We start from the raw sequence: 15,156 nt of genomic DNA, 5'->3' as shown, positions 1-15,156 counted from the left end.
GAAATACTGAAATCTAAAATTGAAAATGAGAAAAAAATGCTCTTGGATGAATTTGAATCGGAACGCAAGGCTTACCAAAAATTAATGCGGGAGTACGCGCGTATGGAACAACGTTGCGAAAGCATGCAGAATGAAATGTCACGTGTTAAAGTGGGAGGGGGAAATCTGGATCTTCCTTATCAAACTCACAAGAGAACAGCGGTGGATTTCAGCCTACTCAGTATTCAGACGGATGCTACGGAAGTTATTCTTGATGATGTCTCCGATACCATGGATTCCGAGGTATTAATTGCAGTTATAGCCAGAAAGTATTCAGGATATTGTAAGAAAGAAATAAGATGGTGCTGTCGCCTTGATCTTATAGTTTTATAATAGAAGCAATCAAGTTATTTTTATCGTAATTTGAGCGGGGTCTTGTAACATCCCGATGGTGCTAGAACAGGGTTCGTGCACGACCTGGAAAACCTGGAAAAGTCAGGGAAATTGGATAATGTTTTGAAAAAGTCTATCATTTCTTGGGACCTAAGACCATTAAGCACGGATGTACTGGAATGATAAGCTAAAACCCCCCGTTCTTCTAATGGCATCGCCTGTCCTCGCCCCTAGCGGGAGAGTCCAGTAACTCTTCGACTCATAAATCATGTTTGGCTTTGGTTTTGAGTCGAAAAGTTTTCAACATTGGTCGAGTTCTAGAGACGCGCTGCCCTAAAGGAACCACGCGCCGTATCTCCATTCCTGTCCATCTGTGTTTAATGCTCTTAGTTGTGACTCAATGCGAAGTATGGACTGAAAGTTATCAAGTAGGCTGTGGTAAACACGTACTTAAATAGGTCATGGATATTGAACTTGGCTTTTAAGTCCGAAAATTTCATACTCTGTTTTAAAAGTGAAATTTTGTAAAATGGTAACCAACTTCATTTGGAGTTAATATTCAAGTACTGTACTTATAGGCTATGTTAGAGAAAGTGCTTTTATCTGGGGATGGTGAGCAAGTAGCGAGACAAAATGCAATGTTGAAGGAACCGATGACTGAAAATGAAAGACTTCTGTATAAAATCAAGACTATGCAGAATGGACAGGAATTTGATACGCCTAAGGAGGAAAAGCTGGCGCAAGACTCCAGTAGGGTATAAATTGATATTGCAGTGACTGTTTTCAAGAAAAGATTTTGTTTAATTTGTTTTTAATTGTAGTTGCACGAGCTAGCTAAGGAGAATGCGAAAAAAATTATGGGTATGTCTCTCTTTTTTAGTTATGGAATCAGTATTGACAAAATCGGGTTAATGTTATTAAGAACGACGAATGATAGCTTTAGTCTATGGTACCATCCTCGCATTATACTTCATTGAGAAACTTCGTCTGCATTTATTTTGACTCCGACCAATAAAATTTTTTATAGCGACTTGTAGTGGTGAAAAAGCAAAGCGGACAACAATGCGATGTACCTCCCGATTTAGTGGAATTAAGTTTTTAAGTTACGAATGTATTTATTTAATTGATCTTTCTTTAGGTATATCGTTTTTCTAGCTTTGTGTTAAAATATTATTTACTTAACCACCTTTTTAGCCCAAAATATAAGATAATATGGCCGATAGATGGCAAGCTCGGGTTTTGAAATTATAAGCCACTCCCATGGAAACATTCAAAGTAGTCGAGGACGGCTAGGGAATTTGCTATATTCAACCAGAGATATAAAAGGGGAGGAGTGGAAGCTCCTCCGCTCCACAAGCCTAAAATACATGTTGCCACTAAATATAACTAGAGGTACGAGAGAGTTTCTGCCTTTGATTGGTCTGCCGTCGCGTCAGGTTATCGTTATAAACGGAAACTCCTCGTTACTGCGCTCTGAAGATGGGCGATAAAAAATGGCTACAAGTTTTGCCCCACTTTCCACTCCTCCCCTATACTCTCTTTGATTCAATGTTCTTCTTACATCAGTACGTTTTTGGTATTGCTACTTCCCCTAGTATGTAGGTATTATGCGAGAGACTTACAGTTATATGAGTAGTTGTGATAGATCTTATTGATTTGTGATCACTTCAATTCTGTTTAATGTAATTGGTTGAACCATATGTCTTTGGTTCATTTCAGAAAAAGTCAACGCTATGCGAGATGCACTAGAAAGACGTAGAGATAATCTTATTCAAAGGCGGTCGATATTGGCAAATCAGAGACTAGATATAAAGAACGTTGTTGAAGAAGCTTACGCGAACAAAGTAAGTTTTTATTAATATGATATAGCCTTGTCTCATTTTAAAGCGGTATATATCATTCCATTCTGAAGGGAGACTTAAATGAAGATGGCGAGCTTCTGGTGGCTTTCGAATCCCAAAAACGCCTAATACGTCATTTTGAGAGTGAACTGGAAGCCGAAAAGTTGAGCAAAAATGGTTTAGCTACACAGAAAAAAATGTGTTAGGAAATTGAACACAATCCCTGAACATCTTCATGCAACACTCTCCTATACATGTTCAAAAATGAGAACATGTTCAAATAGAAATCTGTTCTTTTTTCTAATGCATTCAAGCCATTTTGTGTTTGATTTTGAACGTGTTTTTATTTAAGTGCTCTGCCTCTGAACATGTTAATTATGCAGAAAATGTGTTCAGGAGCTGAACACAATCCCTGAACACCTTCATGCGACTCTTTCTACTATACATGTTCAAAAATGAGCACATGTTCAAGTGAAAATATGTTCACTTTCTAATGTGTTCAAGACGATTTTTGTTTCGGTTTTGAACGTCTTTTACGTGTTAAGCATACACTCTAAGAAAATGGGGCGCGTTTTAACACCTTTAAAGGTTACGTCGGCGCCGTTTATTACCGATCTGGAACGCTAGATGGCGCCAGGAGAAGACAGTGTTGTATAGGATTTCCAAAAAAGTCCATACCCCACGATTGGCTGAATTATATGACGTCATACAAAGACCCTATTCTGGACTGTCCAATACAATATCAATCATGGCTTGCTAGAACCCGCGCGTAGGGCGTCCGTTTAGGGTATATTGTCGCGTCTTTTTCTTTCAGGATTCGGTTTCATCAGGTTTTCGCAACGGTTTTCTAAGTTTGAAATTCATTCTAACTTTGCTGTCGTAGAGAGCTGTACTAGACTAGTTCGTTACGATTTGAATATAAAGTTGACACGAATTTGTTGCTGTTTTTATAATTTTTTGTTACATTTATTATAATTTTCATAACATAATTTAAGAATTAATAGTACTAGTAACTGAAATATTAGAAAATATTTTGTAGTTTAGGAAAATATCACAGTGAGTGAAACGTTTGTTTTGACCAAGGCTTAGGAAACTTTCAAATTTTGGCTTTGGAAATTCATTTATAAGTAAAGATACTATGGCGACTAAAGGTAAAAAATTTAACTAAACCAATTACTGTCAGACAAATTAGAAATCCATTATGTTTTGCAGAACCTATCCATAGAATTAAGCTTAGTAAAGCAGTTTTTGAAAGATGGACAACGGAGAAGAATCGGTGGGGTTTGGGAATAGGATCACAAAATGATAAATTTGTGACATTCCTGCTTGACAAACTGCAGTAAGTTTTTGAGGCCCCCAACCCTCTTTTTCACAGTAATTATTATGTTGTTGGCTAATATATATTTATATGTTTATTGAAAACAAGCCAGGGGGAAATGTGTCATAAATGGACCCAAAGTGTGTTTGATACCACTGAGAAAATTACTCAAACTGACCCCATTACCACATTTGAGATGATGACATCTCCAGGGTTTCCTCCTCAAAGACATTATCGGCGTGTGACACCAAAAGGTAGATATTCAATGCTTTATTCACCTAACTAAGCCCGGGAGTTTATTTTTTCTTTTATTTGCAGATAAACCAGAGACTCCTACCTATAAGAGGCTAGGTTTGGCTATGGAGTCACCATTGGCTAATACGCCTGTTAAAAGAACTCCAACAAAACGGGCAAAACGTACCTTATTTGAAGTGGAAATGGAAGAGGAGGAAGAGCTTGAAAAGTAAACATGCCCTTTTCATTTGTGTTAAACTTAAAACAATCCTACAATCTTGGTTCTTTCTAATTTGGGCAAACTTAATTCAGGGAGGAAGATGGAGATGAAATGGAAAGAGACGCTGATGAAGTAGAGCAGGAGGCATTGGGAGACGAACTTGAAAATCTAGAGTAATATTTTTTGGAATATTGTTTAATTAATTTGTTAGAAATTTTCCTAAATCTCCGCAAACACTTATAGTAATGAAGGAGAAAATGATTTTACGGAAGATGACGATAAAGATGCTGATTATGAAGAATTAATAATTGAGTACAATGAAGTAAGTTCTCCCACTTTAATTCTTCAATCTTCTTATAATTTCAAATTAATACTTATATGTTACTCTTTTTAGCCTGTGCCGCAAAAACCTAAACATCTAACGGCTGAAGAAATAATAAGGGAACCTATGTGTTTTGTGTTTACTCCTTTTCTGACATCTCTTGTTCAAAAAGCTTTTGGAACAAAGTGCCAATATTGCAAATCAGCCATCACCTACAAAGTTCATAGGCGAGCTACCGCCTTCATTTATACGTGGAATTGTTGCGAAGGATCAGGTGGAAAACATGCTAAGGTAATTAGTAGATTTCCATTGTTTTCTTTCAACCACAAATGCCTAAGGTATATCTCAACACTTATAGGGCAAATGGGAAAGCCAACCCAATTTTCACGGTCTCTATGCTGGAAATTTATCACTTGCAAGTTCAATAGTTCTCTCTGGTAACCAGTATGGAAAAGTGGCGTTATTTATGCAACATTCCAATGTACATTTTTTTGGAAAAGACACCTTTTTCAGGTAATTCACTCTTTTTCTTTATGGTGCTGGGCCCCATTCTGTAACGTCCATTCAGAGAAGCTACTCTGTTAGAGCCCTATCCTATTATAAGGAGAGAAGTACTCCATAGAGTACTTTTCATCATGCCTACAAAGATTCTGCCCAAAAACTTTTCTTCCCTTTTTTTTAATATGATCTACATCCTGTCACAGCCCTCCTCCTCTTTTGCTGATTATAGTTTTGAAGAGAATTACAAAATAAGCGTCCTTCAAGATAGAAATTCAATTTCCTTTTATAGTTTTTTACAAATTTTTAAAAACAATGGCTTACCCCACACCTGCGTTTACGATTTTCTAGTGGTACCGCAGGGTTTGTACACGACCTGGAAAAGTCTAGGAAATTAGAAGTAGTAATGGATAGGCGGGTACACTAGCCATACAGTCTCTAGGTAACGTAGCTTTGCGCGTGCTGACAAGAGACAAAAACTTGAGGATCTTCGGGATTTAAAATAAGCGCGAGTTTTTTAGCACGAGTGCACGGACCTCTAGGCCTTAGTTTCAAATACGTGTAATAGGCTGTAGGCAATTTCACACTTATTTGAAACTAGGGCCTAGAGTGCAGTGGAGCTAAAAAAACTGGCTGATATTTTAGATCCTGAAGTTTTTGTCTCTTGACAGCACGTACAAAGCTACGTCACATACAGACGTGGGTTTGCGCGTGCTGACAACCGATGTTGTAACAGAGTATATACAGAATAGGGTCTTTGCGCCTGACGTCAAGTTACCTTCCCCCTTTCCTCTCCCCTTGCCGGCTGCCCGCTCTGGGCACGTTAGGACGCCATGTTGACATCCCCTGAAAACCGGTTTTCAGTCTGCAACTGGCTTTAGGAATTTAAAGCGTATATTTATTTAGAATATATTAATTTATATTTATATGATTAAAAAAGCCTAATTGCAATTAAAATTATACTATTTCATTAAAATTAGGCTTTTTTAATCACATAAATTAATATATTCTAAATAAATATACGCTTTAAATTCCTAAAGCCAGTTGCAGACTGAAAATTTAGCCTTTCAAGCCAAAAAGCATATGCATTTTACACACAAGTGATACATTGGTGTTTGGCGGACGAACTTGAAATTCACGAAATGTCTCAGTGTGTCACTGGATTTAGAGCCTGAGACCAAAAATATTGTAGTTCTACCCCATCAGATTCCATCAAAAGCGTGGCTGTCAAAAAATGATGGGGGGGGGGCTTAGTCTGCCGGTCCCTTTTTGATATTGGCCTTTAAATAAAATCCATATGTTGCTGGGGGAGGAAAGCGTGGCCGAAGGGTGTTCATCCCTCCCGCGAAGAGAATATTTTGCGGGGGGGGGGGGGGTAGAGATGAAGGGTGTTCTTACCGTTCCACCGAAGGAGTTCATGAAAAGACTCCTTTTAACAAAAATTAAATTCCCAATTTTTTAGCCCTCTTTTTGAAACTATTACCATGGATAAAGAATGCGCGTGAGGAAATTTGTTTTCACTCTACAGGATAGGCAACTCCCTATCTTCGACGGCAGCTTATAGGGTGTTTCCGCGAGAGTAAAAAGGGAGAAGAAATACGGGGCGAAAACCGGTTTTCAGGGGATGTCAACATGGCGTCCTAACGTGCCCAGAGCGGGCAGCCGGCAAGGGGAGAGGAAAGGGGGAAGGTAACTTGACGTCAGGCGCAAAGACCCTATTCTGTATATACTCTGTTACAACATCGGTTGTCAGCACGCGCAAACCCACGTCTGTATGTGACGTAGCTTTGTACGTGCTGTCAAGAGACAAAAACTTCAGGATCTAAAATATCCGCCAGTTTTTTTAGCTCCAGTGCACTCTAGGCCCTAGTTTCAAATAAGTGTGAAATTGCCTACAGCCTACTACACGTATTTGAAACTAAGGCCTAGATGTCCGTGCACTTGTGCTAAAAAAACTCGCGCTTATTTTAAATCCTGAAGATCCTCAAGTTTTTTGTCTATTGTCAGCACGCATAAATCTAGGTTGCATAGAGACCTAGCTTTACGCGTGCTGACAACCGATGTTGTAACAGAGTATATACAGAATAAGATGCCGTCCGAGATAGGGTGTTGCCTATCCTATAGCGTGAAAACAAATTTCCTCAAGCGCATGCTATTACTACCGTGAATTGATAGAAGGCCGGAGACCAAGGAGACTGTATAATAGGCGATTTAAAAAATGACGTTTCACATGGGGCGCGCGCAGAAACGCGGGAGGGAAAAATGCCATCCATCTCCGCTTTCCTCCCCCATTACATCGTTTGTACAGGGAACTTTTTAAAAAGGCCTAATATATATCCTCCTTGCTGAAAGCTCTCTCTCCCAATAAACATGTTTTTCCCCTACCAACCTCCCTCCCTCCCCCCTCCCCAAAGACCCTTCGCTCGGGAGAGAGGAAAGGGGAAGTAGTTTCTATCAATTCACTATGCCTCTGCATTCAAAAAGCCCGCGAAATTTAAACTACATTTCTTTCCTCTCTCTCTCCTCTCCGGGCGAGACGCCCGTCTCCCTCCTCCCCCTCTCACTATATACCCGGCACGGCAGGCAGGCAGCCAGGCAGTTCTCTCTCTACGTCGCGCTTTCAATTCGTTTCTCGGAGAGACCAAATTCTCCGTGAGCCCCCCTTTCAAAAACGTTACCAGTGCTAGTGGCTCTCTAAGAGCGTGGCGCACATGCGCAATCGGCGCAACCGAGAGAGAAAAAGTCAGAGAAGTTTGTTTACATTATTACGCGGCCGAGGCTTGAGTTTTACGGTGTCGTGTCGGACTGTAACTGTCTCGGTGATACTCCGATACTCGAGCCGCTTCGCGAATCGTGCGTGCCTACAGTGCTTCGGCGACGAGGGGCTAGTCACTTGAGTAATCAGGTGTACAAAACCGCCGAAATCGATTACTTGATTTCTAGAATTCTAAGAAAATCATAAGTAATCATAATCAATTTTGTGAGTAATCAGAAATCTCCGATAATCACTGGAAATCACATGGAATATTGAGAGAATCAGAAATAATCACATGATTTCCTAGTAATCTTTTGTAATCATCTCGGTAATCACATATTTCGTCAAATAATCACGCATAATCAATCGAGGAATTCGAAAATCCAAAATAAAAATCGTAATCAGTTGAAATGGAGTAATCAGTGGAATTCAAATAGTAATCACGAGTAATCAGTGGAATTCAAATAGTAATCACGAGTAATCAGTGGAATTCAAATAGTAATCACGAGTAATCAGTGGAATTCAAATAGTAATCACGAGTAATCAGTGGAATTCAAATAGTAATCACGAGTAATCAGTGGAATTCAAATAGTAATCACGAGTAATCAGTGGAATTCAAAAAGTAATCACGAGTAATCAGTGGAATTCAAATAGTAATCACGAGTAATCAGTGGAATTCAAATAGTAATCACGAGTAATCAGTGGAATTCAAGTAGTAATCTCGAGTAATCTGCGGCAATAACGGGAAATCATTGTAAAGATTATGGAAATCACCTAAAATAATCGTAATCACGGAAACCAAGAAATTCATTCAGTAATCAACGGAATTCACATAAAAATTCAGAAATCAGAAATCGGGTGTACAAAATTTTGGAGAATGACTAACCCCTCGCTTTGAACACGAAATCTGATAGTGATTAGCCCTCGATATAATTATAGTGAGGCTTATCAGCTCCTCTTGTTGGTTGCCCCAAGTTTTTATTGTTGTGCTAAAAGCATTCACTTAGTTATTTTGTATACGAGAAGCTATGGGAAACCTTTTTCTTTTAGAAGGACAGTATGGTTGCAATTTAGGGGGGGGGGGGTTACAAAGTCAGGACCAATAAACTTATTGACTCAAGGGACAGACAAGGACATTGGTTAAAGAATTTTTAGCTTTCCGATGCTTTTGAAATGAAAGCAATGTCTTTTTACTGTTTTCCTACTACAAATTTGTCATAGCGTTGGTGTTGGGTAAAAAACTGAAGTACAGTCAAAACAAAACTGGAGACTTCAGTTACGGTTTTACTATCCATTAAAAGCACTCAAAACCTTTTAAAACCCATGATTATTAAAATTATATTAAAAATCTAATGATATTACTAACTTCGAAGACATAACACTGAAAAGAAAATCCTACAACGAAAGCTTACGATGAGAGAGAGAGAGAGGGAAAACGAAAGCGTGCGGGGGGGAGTGAGATCGCTAGCGTACGCGATGGCGATACGAAGAGAGAGGGAACCCCAGATCGGAGGGAAACGAAGCTCCGCTGCCTGCCTGGTATATTAGTGAGAGGGGGAAGGAGGAGAGGGGGAATCCCGCTCGGAGAGGAGAGAGAGAGGAAAGAAAGTTAGTTTCAATCTCGCGGGCTTTTTTGAGTGAAAGAAACAAGTTGATAATTTTCGTACACTACTGCACTTTGTGCGCGTGATACATCAGAGATTATGCTGGATGGTTAGGTTAGGTTTCGTAAAATAGAGGGGACGGTTTACGGTCATAGTGATTTCTGGTTTAGGGGATCCAGGATTTTGTTTTAGATACATTATTTGATTCGTATGGTTTTTAAAAATTATTCTTTAGTGGGGTGCACAATTTAGTTTCATTAATATTATTTGAAATGTGACGTTATTAGAAATTAAGGGCATACACGATTGTGTTTCAGACATATTTTTAGTTGTACGATTTATTGGAGATCAACTATACGGGGGGTCACGTGAGGCGTGTAAAATTAGTATTAAGGCCCAGCCCTTGGGCCATCTTGTTGTATACATATACATGTATAGAAAGCCTTCTCTCACTGAGGGGTGATTCGATACGGTGGGGTTCCTTTCTAAATTACATAGACATCAAGTTCACGTTCAATAGACCCGTAAGTTGATGGATTTATTTTTTTTTTTGGCAAAGAAAAACTGAAATTGGTTACTGCGAGGGTTTATTTCTGATTGTGTTGATTTTATACGATTTACGTAAAGAGAAAAAATGTAAACTAAACTAGAAATGGCACCTTATAGTGTCGTGGTCACTGTATTTTGGTGTATTGAATTGGGCATGGATTTCTCAAGTTTATGTGGCACTTTTCGTAACTGTATAGTGTATGCGAGCCAATGTATAGAGTAGAGAGAGGATTAGACGGTGTATCCCTCCCTCTAAGCGCGCTTTTGTAAGAGGGGATACAGTACGTGCCTGGTAGGGGGGTGACACTGAGCTAAGAGATAGAAGGGTATGACGTTTGCATACGTAGAACTGACATTACTCTATGAGTAATGCCACTAAGTATGCAATCGTCACACCCTTTTATCTCTTAGCTCAGTGTAATCCCCCTACTGGGCGCGCAAAGTAGTCCCTGATACAAGAGCGCGACCAGAGGGAGGGATACACCGTCTACACCCCCTCTACCAGTAGTCCGTTACTAGTCTATAGCCTTAGATCGTTGTTGGGTGATGTACAACCTTAGCACATTGGAAGCACACGGACTAATGCAAAATGATTTTTGCCTTGTTTGAGAATAATAAAATAAAGGGGGCTAGATAAAATTCATCCCCTCACACCTTTAGAGAAAACGATATATAGACATGGAGACTGGGGAGTTCTCGCTAGCGAGCATATATCATTATTATTAAATTGGGCATGAAATTGTTTTTCACCATCAGCTATCAGCTTCATTTTTTGAAGCCAGCTGTTGATGTTTTCTGGGAGAGGACGCAAAAAGAAACTTTCGAAGAATTGTCGGGAAAAGAACTTGTAGTAGCTGGAGATGGAAGGATGGACAGTCCAGGGCATTCCGCCATGTTTTGCACTTACACTTTGGCAGATACTGAATCAAAGAAAATCTTAACTATATCCAACAAAGACGTTCGACACGCTGAAGGGAAAAGCCCGAACATGGAGCTCCTGGCTTTCAAAGGTGCTTCCAAAGAGGTTCTGGAGCTTGGCGCCCAACACAATGTCAAAGTGCTGGAAGTCGTCACAGATGCTCATTCTTCAATTTCAGCTGAGCAGAGTTGCCAGTTGGGCGGTTTCCCGCCCAAATTGGGCTTGTTTTTGATCTATGTAGCGGGAAAAAAATGGTTGGGCGGAAGGCGGTTTTTTGGGCTGGTATTTTGGTAAGGTTTCTGCCGGTCTCGGTCTGCGAGTCGGCGGTTACGGGTAAGCGCAGTGATTCAGTGAAGGGAGGAGGGGTTCGGCCGGCCACTCGGAACTCGTGAGATTCATTCTGTTCTGTGCCACTTTAGCTACCTTCCCCCATTCATCTAACACGCAGTGCCTCTAGGCCCTAGGCTCCTAGCCCCTAGTAGCGGACTGGATTGAAAACTCTAGGCGGGAAATTCGCGAATGGTAGACTGGCATTTTAAAAACGGGGAGCGCTACAATTATAAAATTAAAAAAAAATTATAAAATGCATTTTTAGCATTAGAGGGTTTACGAAGTTAATTTAGGGATTCTACTAGTCGAAATGTCTAAAATCTAATAAAAAATGAACACATTTTTAAGCTAAGAAATATTTGAAAAATGAAAACGAAGTTAATACCGTATTCTCTGGACAGTGTATCAGGGAAACTACTGTAACTAAACAAGTTTATGATATTACTGTCTACAAAAACGTTTTTGCTGTCTATTAAATATGTTTATATTGTAAGTTAATAACCTGGCTTATTGTTAAAAAGACTTTCTTTATTGGGCGGAAATTGGGCGGTTTTTTGCAAAAACAAAATTTTTGTTTGGGCGGTAATTTGGGCTGCTTTCCGCTTGGGTTGGGCGGGATCTGCAAAACTTATCTGGCAACTCTGCAGCTGAGCTAAGTTAGTTTGAAGCACGACATTAACATTTGGCGATTTTAGAATGCATGGTATATTTATGAAAAAAAATTCGTAGGGAAGGAGGATTCTTGTTTGCCAGGTGTAAAACACTCGTGGGACACGTGGCATGGTGGCAAAATAATTTTAAAGAGATTGAACGAAGTAAATATGATTCCATTTTTAAATCTCTTGTCACACCCTTTATCAAGTGAATGAAACAGAACTTGTTTCATGTAGATTGGACTGAAATCTAAAGAACATAGAGATTTATGTCACTGGGCTCCTCTACTACGTAATCATTTCTGGTGGTGCTCCAAAAATTGTCAAGGACAGGTCTTCACTATGAAGGTATTGTGCTATGATTACCTTGAATGAATCTTGAAGAACAGGTGGTCAATTGAAATCCAAATATTTATAGAGTTTGTGGTTGACTTGTCTCCACCATGTTATCAACGAGCATGAGTGGCACTTGGAGATAGGCATGTTCAATCATTGCGACCATGAACCTTTAACTGAAGAGCAGCTGGAAAAACACTCCTGGTTACAAGCCAACTCTCCCACTTTCTTAAAATTAAGAAGCGAAGTTATGAGGAAGTACCTCTTGAAAAATATGGGATACTTCACAAACTTTAGGTATGCGTGAGTACCTAGAGATGAACTGTACCACCATTCATCACTCGCAAATCTTGTTTGTTACAGGCACACAGGCTTTCTCGAAAGTTACCACAGTCTAATTCTAATGTATGCCCCAAAAAGAATCGCTTTTGGGTATGTCTAACTTTGTTTCCATCGTTTACCATGTTGACATAGTAATTTTTGTCTGTGATGTAGCTACTGGGGCTACCAAATAAGGATTAAATTAGCCGCCATAGACCACAACAAGCACTGTGGAAGGCCTCGGGCTTGTAGACAAGATGGACAGCCAAAGTAAAATTTCATTAATATACTTATTATAGCCTATGTGTTTGTGAAATAAGCATAACGGTCATAAATGTGTGGATTCCAGAGATACACGTGCCTACAGTAAACGAACGAAGGCGTGGTACATTGTGCCAATATATGAGAAGAAAAAATATTCTTATATTCCGGAATTAATGCGGATCATTTTTGAACAGAGGGAAAACTTCAAGGTAAAAATAAAATCTGTTCTTTTTCAGCTATAAATTTATTATGATTTCTAGGGGTCATTGAAACAAAAAGTACCACTGGATGCTGATCACCCGTTAAGGATTGCCAAAACCAGAGGAATGGTAGAAGCCCCTTCAAAGGAGGAATTAAGAGAGAAACAGATATCTCGATTTTAAATAATAACTAAATTTCTTGGGAAATGACCGCAGAGCGACCCCCCACCACCCTAATCACTAGTAAGTCATAGGAAGGGAAATTTGTGGTCATCGTGCACTGTCAGTCCTTGAAGGGAAATGAAATCACTTTTCTAATGTCAAAAATAAACTTCAGCAATCCACGAAATAATAGGTTTCGACAGTTGGAATGCTGAGGAATCGACGCTTATTAGGCTTGGGATCCTAGACATAAGAGACCCAACAACGGCTTGGGATCCTAGACATAAGAGACCCAACAAAGGCTTGGGATCCAACACATAAGACACCTGACAAATCCATCACCACCCTCTTCTTTGGACCAACGATAGTCGTCCCCATCACCAACGGGTAGGTAAGATGGTGCCTACATGACAGAATCACTGCTATTTAGTATCAGCTCTGGCTTGATATTGATGGCCTGAAACTGACGAAACAGTTTGTTGATGGTCCTTGCAGGTCTTGAGCTAGGGACCTTGTAATGGATGCAGCGAGATGGCGTCATTTGGCATTGGTGACCTTTCATCCCGCATATACCCGCCTAGTCGGTAAACGTTAGGGGCGGCATGGTTTGGGCTGACTTGGCGGTATACCGGTGTCTCCTTGGTCACTTAGATGGACAACACATCCCCATACGATAAAGGACTTCAACCGTTGAAATAAAAGAGAACCAAAGCACGTAACGTATTATTACTTATTAGACTCTAAACTTGGCCTTAATACATCAGTTCATATTTCTTGTTTTATAACCCTCATGCTTTATGACATCGGAGGAGAGGTTCCTCAGTATCACCACCATGAAGGGGCCGGATACCTTCCCGCAATTGGAAGCGCCAGAGGAGTTACCCACATCGGAGGCATCAGCGCGGAAGGACCTACATACCAATGTACCGTTACCATATCTAGATGAGGAATGTACCGAACGCCCTGGAAGCGGAGTCAACGAAGGAAACATGATGCGCCAGTGTCGAACGAGAAGCCTAAATTCCTGTGCCACAAGCAACCAAGAAAGAACCCGAGTCGTTTTGTATCTCAAGCGATACAGGCTCGAGAAGAGACGCTGTAAAGGAGTTTTCCTCCGCGGTCTAACCCGGTTTCTCCTTTCCATTAGTTAGTATGCTGTGGCATAGTGGCTAGCCACCACCCCTCTATGCAATGTAAAGGGACCCACCTGTAAACTAGCCACAGGCTTAGTGTAGAAATCCCTTCATAGACAAAGCCTAGTTATTATTATTAGTCCATCTATATCTATATAAATCAAAGTCCTGACTGACTGACAGACTGATAATCAACGCCCAGCCCAAACCGCTTGCCCTAGAAAGCTGAAACTTTGCAGGAACGTTACTTAAAAGTAGTAGGCGCGTACTAAGAAAGATTTTTCCAATTCGCCGCCATCTTAAAAAATGGCGCCCACAAATGTAAACTCTTCTCCATGCAACAAAGTCCGCGCGTTTCAACCGATTTCACAAATATTTAGTACACTGGCAACCTATAGACGGGCTGAATGGTCTTTCGGGTTCGATTTGTTGCCATATTTTTAAATGGCGGCCAAAAACTTAAAACCCTTCTGTATAGAATAATGTCCGCGTGGAAAATAATAAAAAAATGTCCCGACGGGCTAGCGGGCAACGCTGAGTGCCTTTGCTCCTACGGTGCTACAAAAATATTATTTATCTGTTAAATCTAACCATTCTTTGTATCATTTTGATGGAAGTTCTTATTACACGCGAGCGACGCCGCGGGTAACAGCTAGTCAGAACATATATATCAACCAATTTTTAAATTTAAATTAAATACAAAATTTTACTTCCTAATTTTTACCTACTACTATTTTGTTTAATAATTATATATTTGTTATGCCTAATAGGATTATCGATAGTAACATTTTATATTTCTGTATAATTATCATATTTGAATGTGTTTGGGGAACAAGTAACGGACGCCGCCACGAGGCGTCGTTTTCCGTTTGTGACCTTTGATCCCGAATATACGCGCTTAGTCACTTTTCATTTAGGTGCGGCATGGTTTGGGCTTGTTGGCGGTATACGGGTGTCTCTCACTTAGATGGAAAACTGTTGGAATAAAAGAACTAAATGACGTAACGTATTATTTATTTCTTAATTAATGGACTATAGTAGTAAGATGTTTTCTCTGGCCCGCTAACTAGCTTTAATGTACGGATTGTACGATTTGGTCTGTTACAGCCTTACTCGGCTCAGCAG

The 15,156-nt window shown here is 40.0% G+C and overlaps 2 protein-coding genes across 4 annotated transcripts in view; both read left to right on the top strand.

Moving 5' to 3' along the window:
* Positions 1-2,793, top strand: part of LOC149651866 (unconventional myosin-Vb-like) — a 419,287-nt gene extending 416,494 nt beyond the window's left edge. The window contains exons 16-20 of the mRNA XM_089846978.1: positions 2-282; positions 951-1,127; positions 1,194-1,233; positions 2,092-2,216; positions 2,285-2,793. Of these exons, the coding sequence (XP_089703104.1) occupies positions 2-282; positions 951-1,127; positions 1,194-1,233; positions 2,092-2,216; positions 2,285-2,419 (758 nt within the window). The 3' untranslated portion in view covers positions 2,420-2,793. The remainder of the gene's footprint in view (position 1; positions 283-950; positions 1,128-1,193; positions 1,234-2,091; positions 2,217-2,284) is intronic.
* A 258-nt stretch (positions 2,794-3,051) lies between these two features.
* LOC149651865 (uncharacterized) lies at positions 3,052-15,036 on the top strand. 3 transcript variants are annotated; one of them, XM_089848976.1, is made up of 18 exons: positions 3,052-3,364; positions 3,426-3,552; positions 3,640-3,785; positions 3,850-3,994; positions 4,078-4,158; positions 4,229-4,307; positions 4,380-4,598; positions 4,666-4,820; positions 10,470-10,723; positions 11,692-11,777; positions 11,853-11,963; positions 12,034-12,248; positions 12,315-12,383; positions 12,447-12,542; positions 12,622-12,745; positions 12,797-12,979; positions 13,074-13,285; positions 13,394-15,036. In XM_089848976.1, the coding sequence occupies exons 1-16, from the start codon at positions 3,352-3,354 to the stop codon at positions 12,917-12,919; spliced, it is 2,043 nt and encodes a 680-aa protein (XP_089705102.1). In that variant the 5' UTR covers positions 3,052-3,351; the 3' UTR covers positions 12,920-12,979; positions 13,074-13,285; positions 13,394-15,036. The 3 variants fall into 3 exon arrangements, with proteins under 3 accessions (XP_089705102.1, XP_089705100.1, XP_089705101.1); XM_089848974.1 differs by having other exon boundaries at positions 10,470-10,819; XM_089848975.1 differs by having other exon boundaries at positions 10,470-10,819; positions 13,074-13,289.
* Positions 15,037-15,156: the final 120 nt, after the last annotated feature.

This window comes from Phalangium opilio, unplaced genomic scaffold (genome assembly GCF_054372755.1).
Source record: "Phalangium opilio isolate 3A_F unplaced genomic scaffold, DU_Popi_V2 ptg000082l_1, whole genome shotgun sequence".
Classification (NCBI taxonomy): Eukaryota; Metazoa; Arthropoda; class Arachnida; order Opiliones; family Phalangiidae; genus Phalangium; species Phalangium opilio.
This window is presented reverse-complemented; position numbering and strand designations above follow the sequence as displayed.

Coding starts and splice junctions, on each gene's coding strand:
- LOC149651865 (XM_089848974.1), top strand. Junction 4,821..10,469: donor GGAAAAGACACCTTTTTCAG/GTAATTCACTCT, acceptor TTTCACCATCAG/CTATCAGCTTCATTTTTTGA. Junction 11,964..12,033: donor GACAGGTCTTCACTATGAAG/GTATTGTGCTAT, acceptor AAATATTTATAG/AGTTTGTGGTTGACTTGTCT.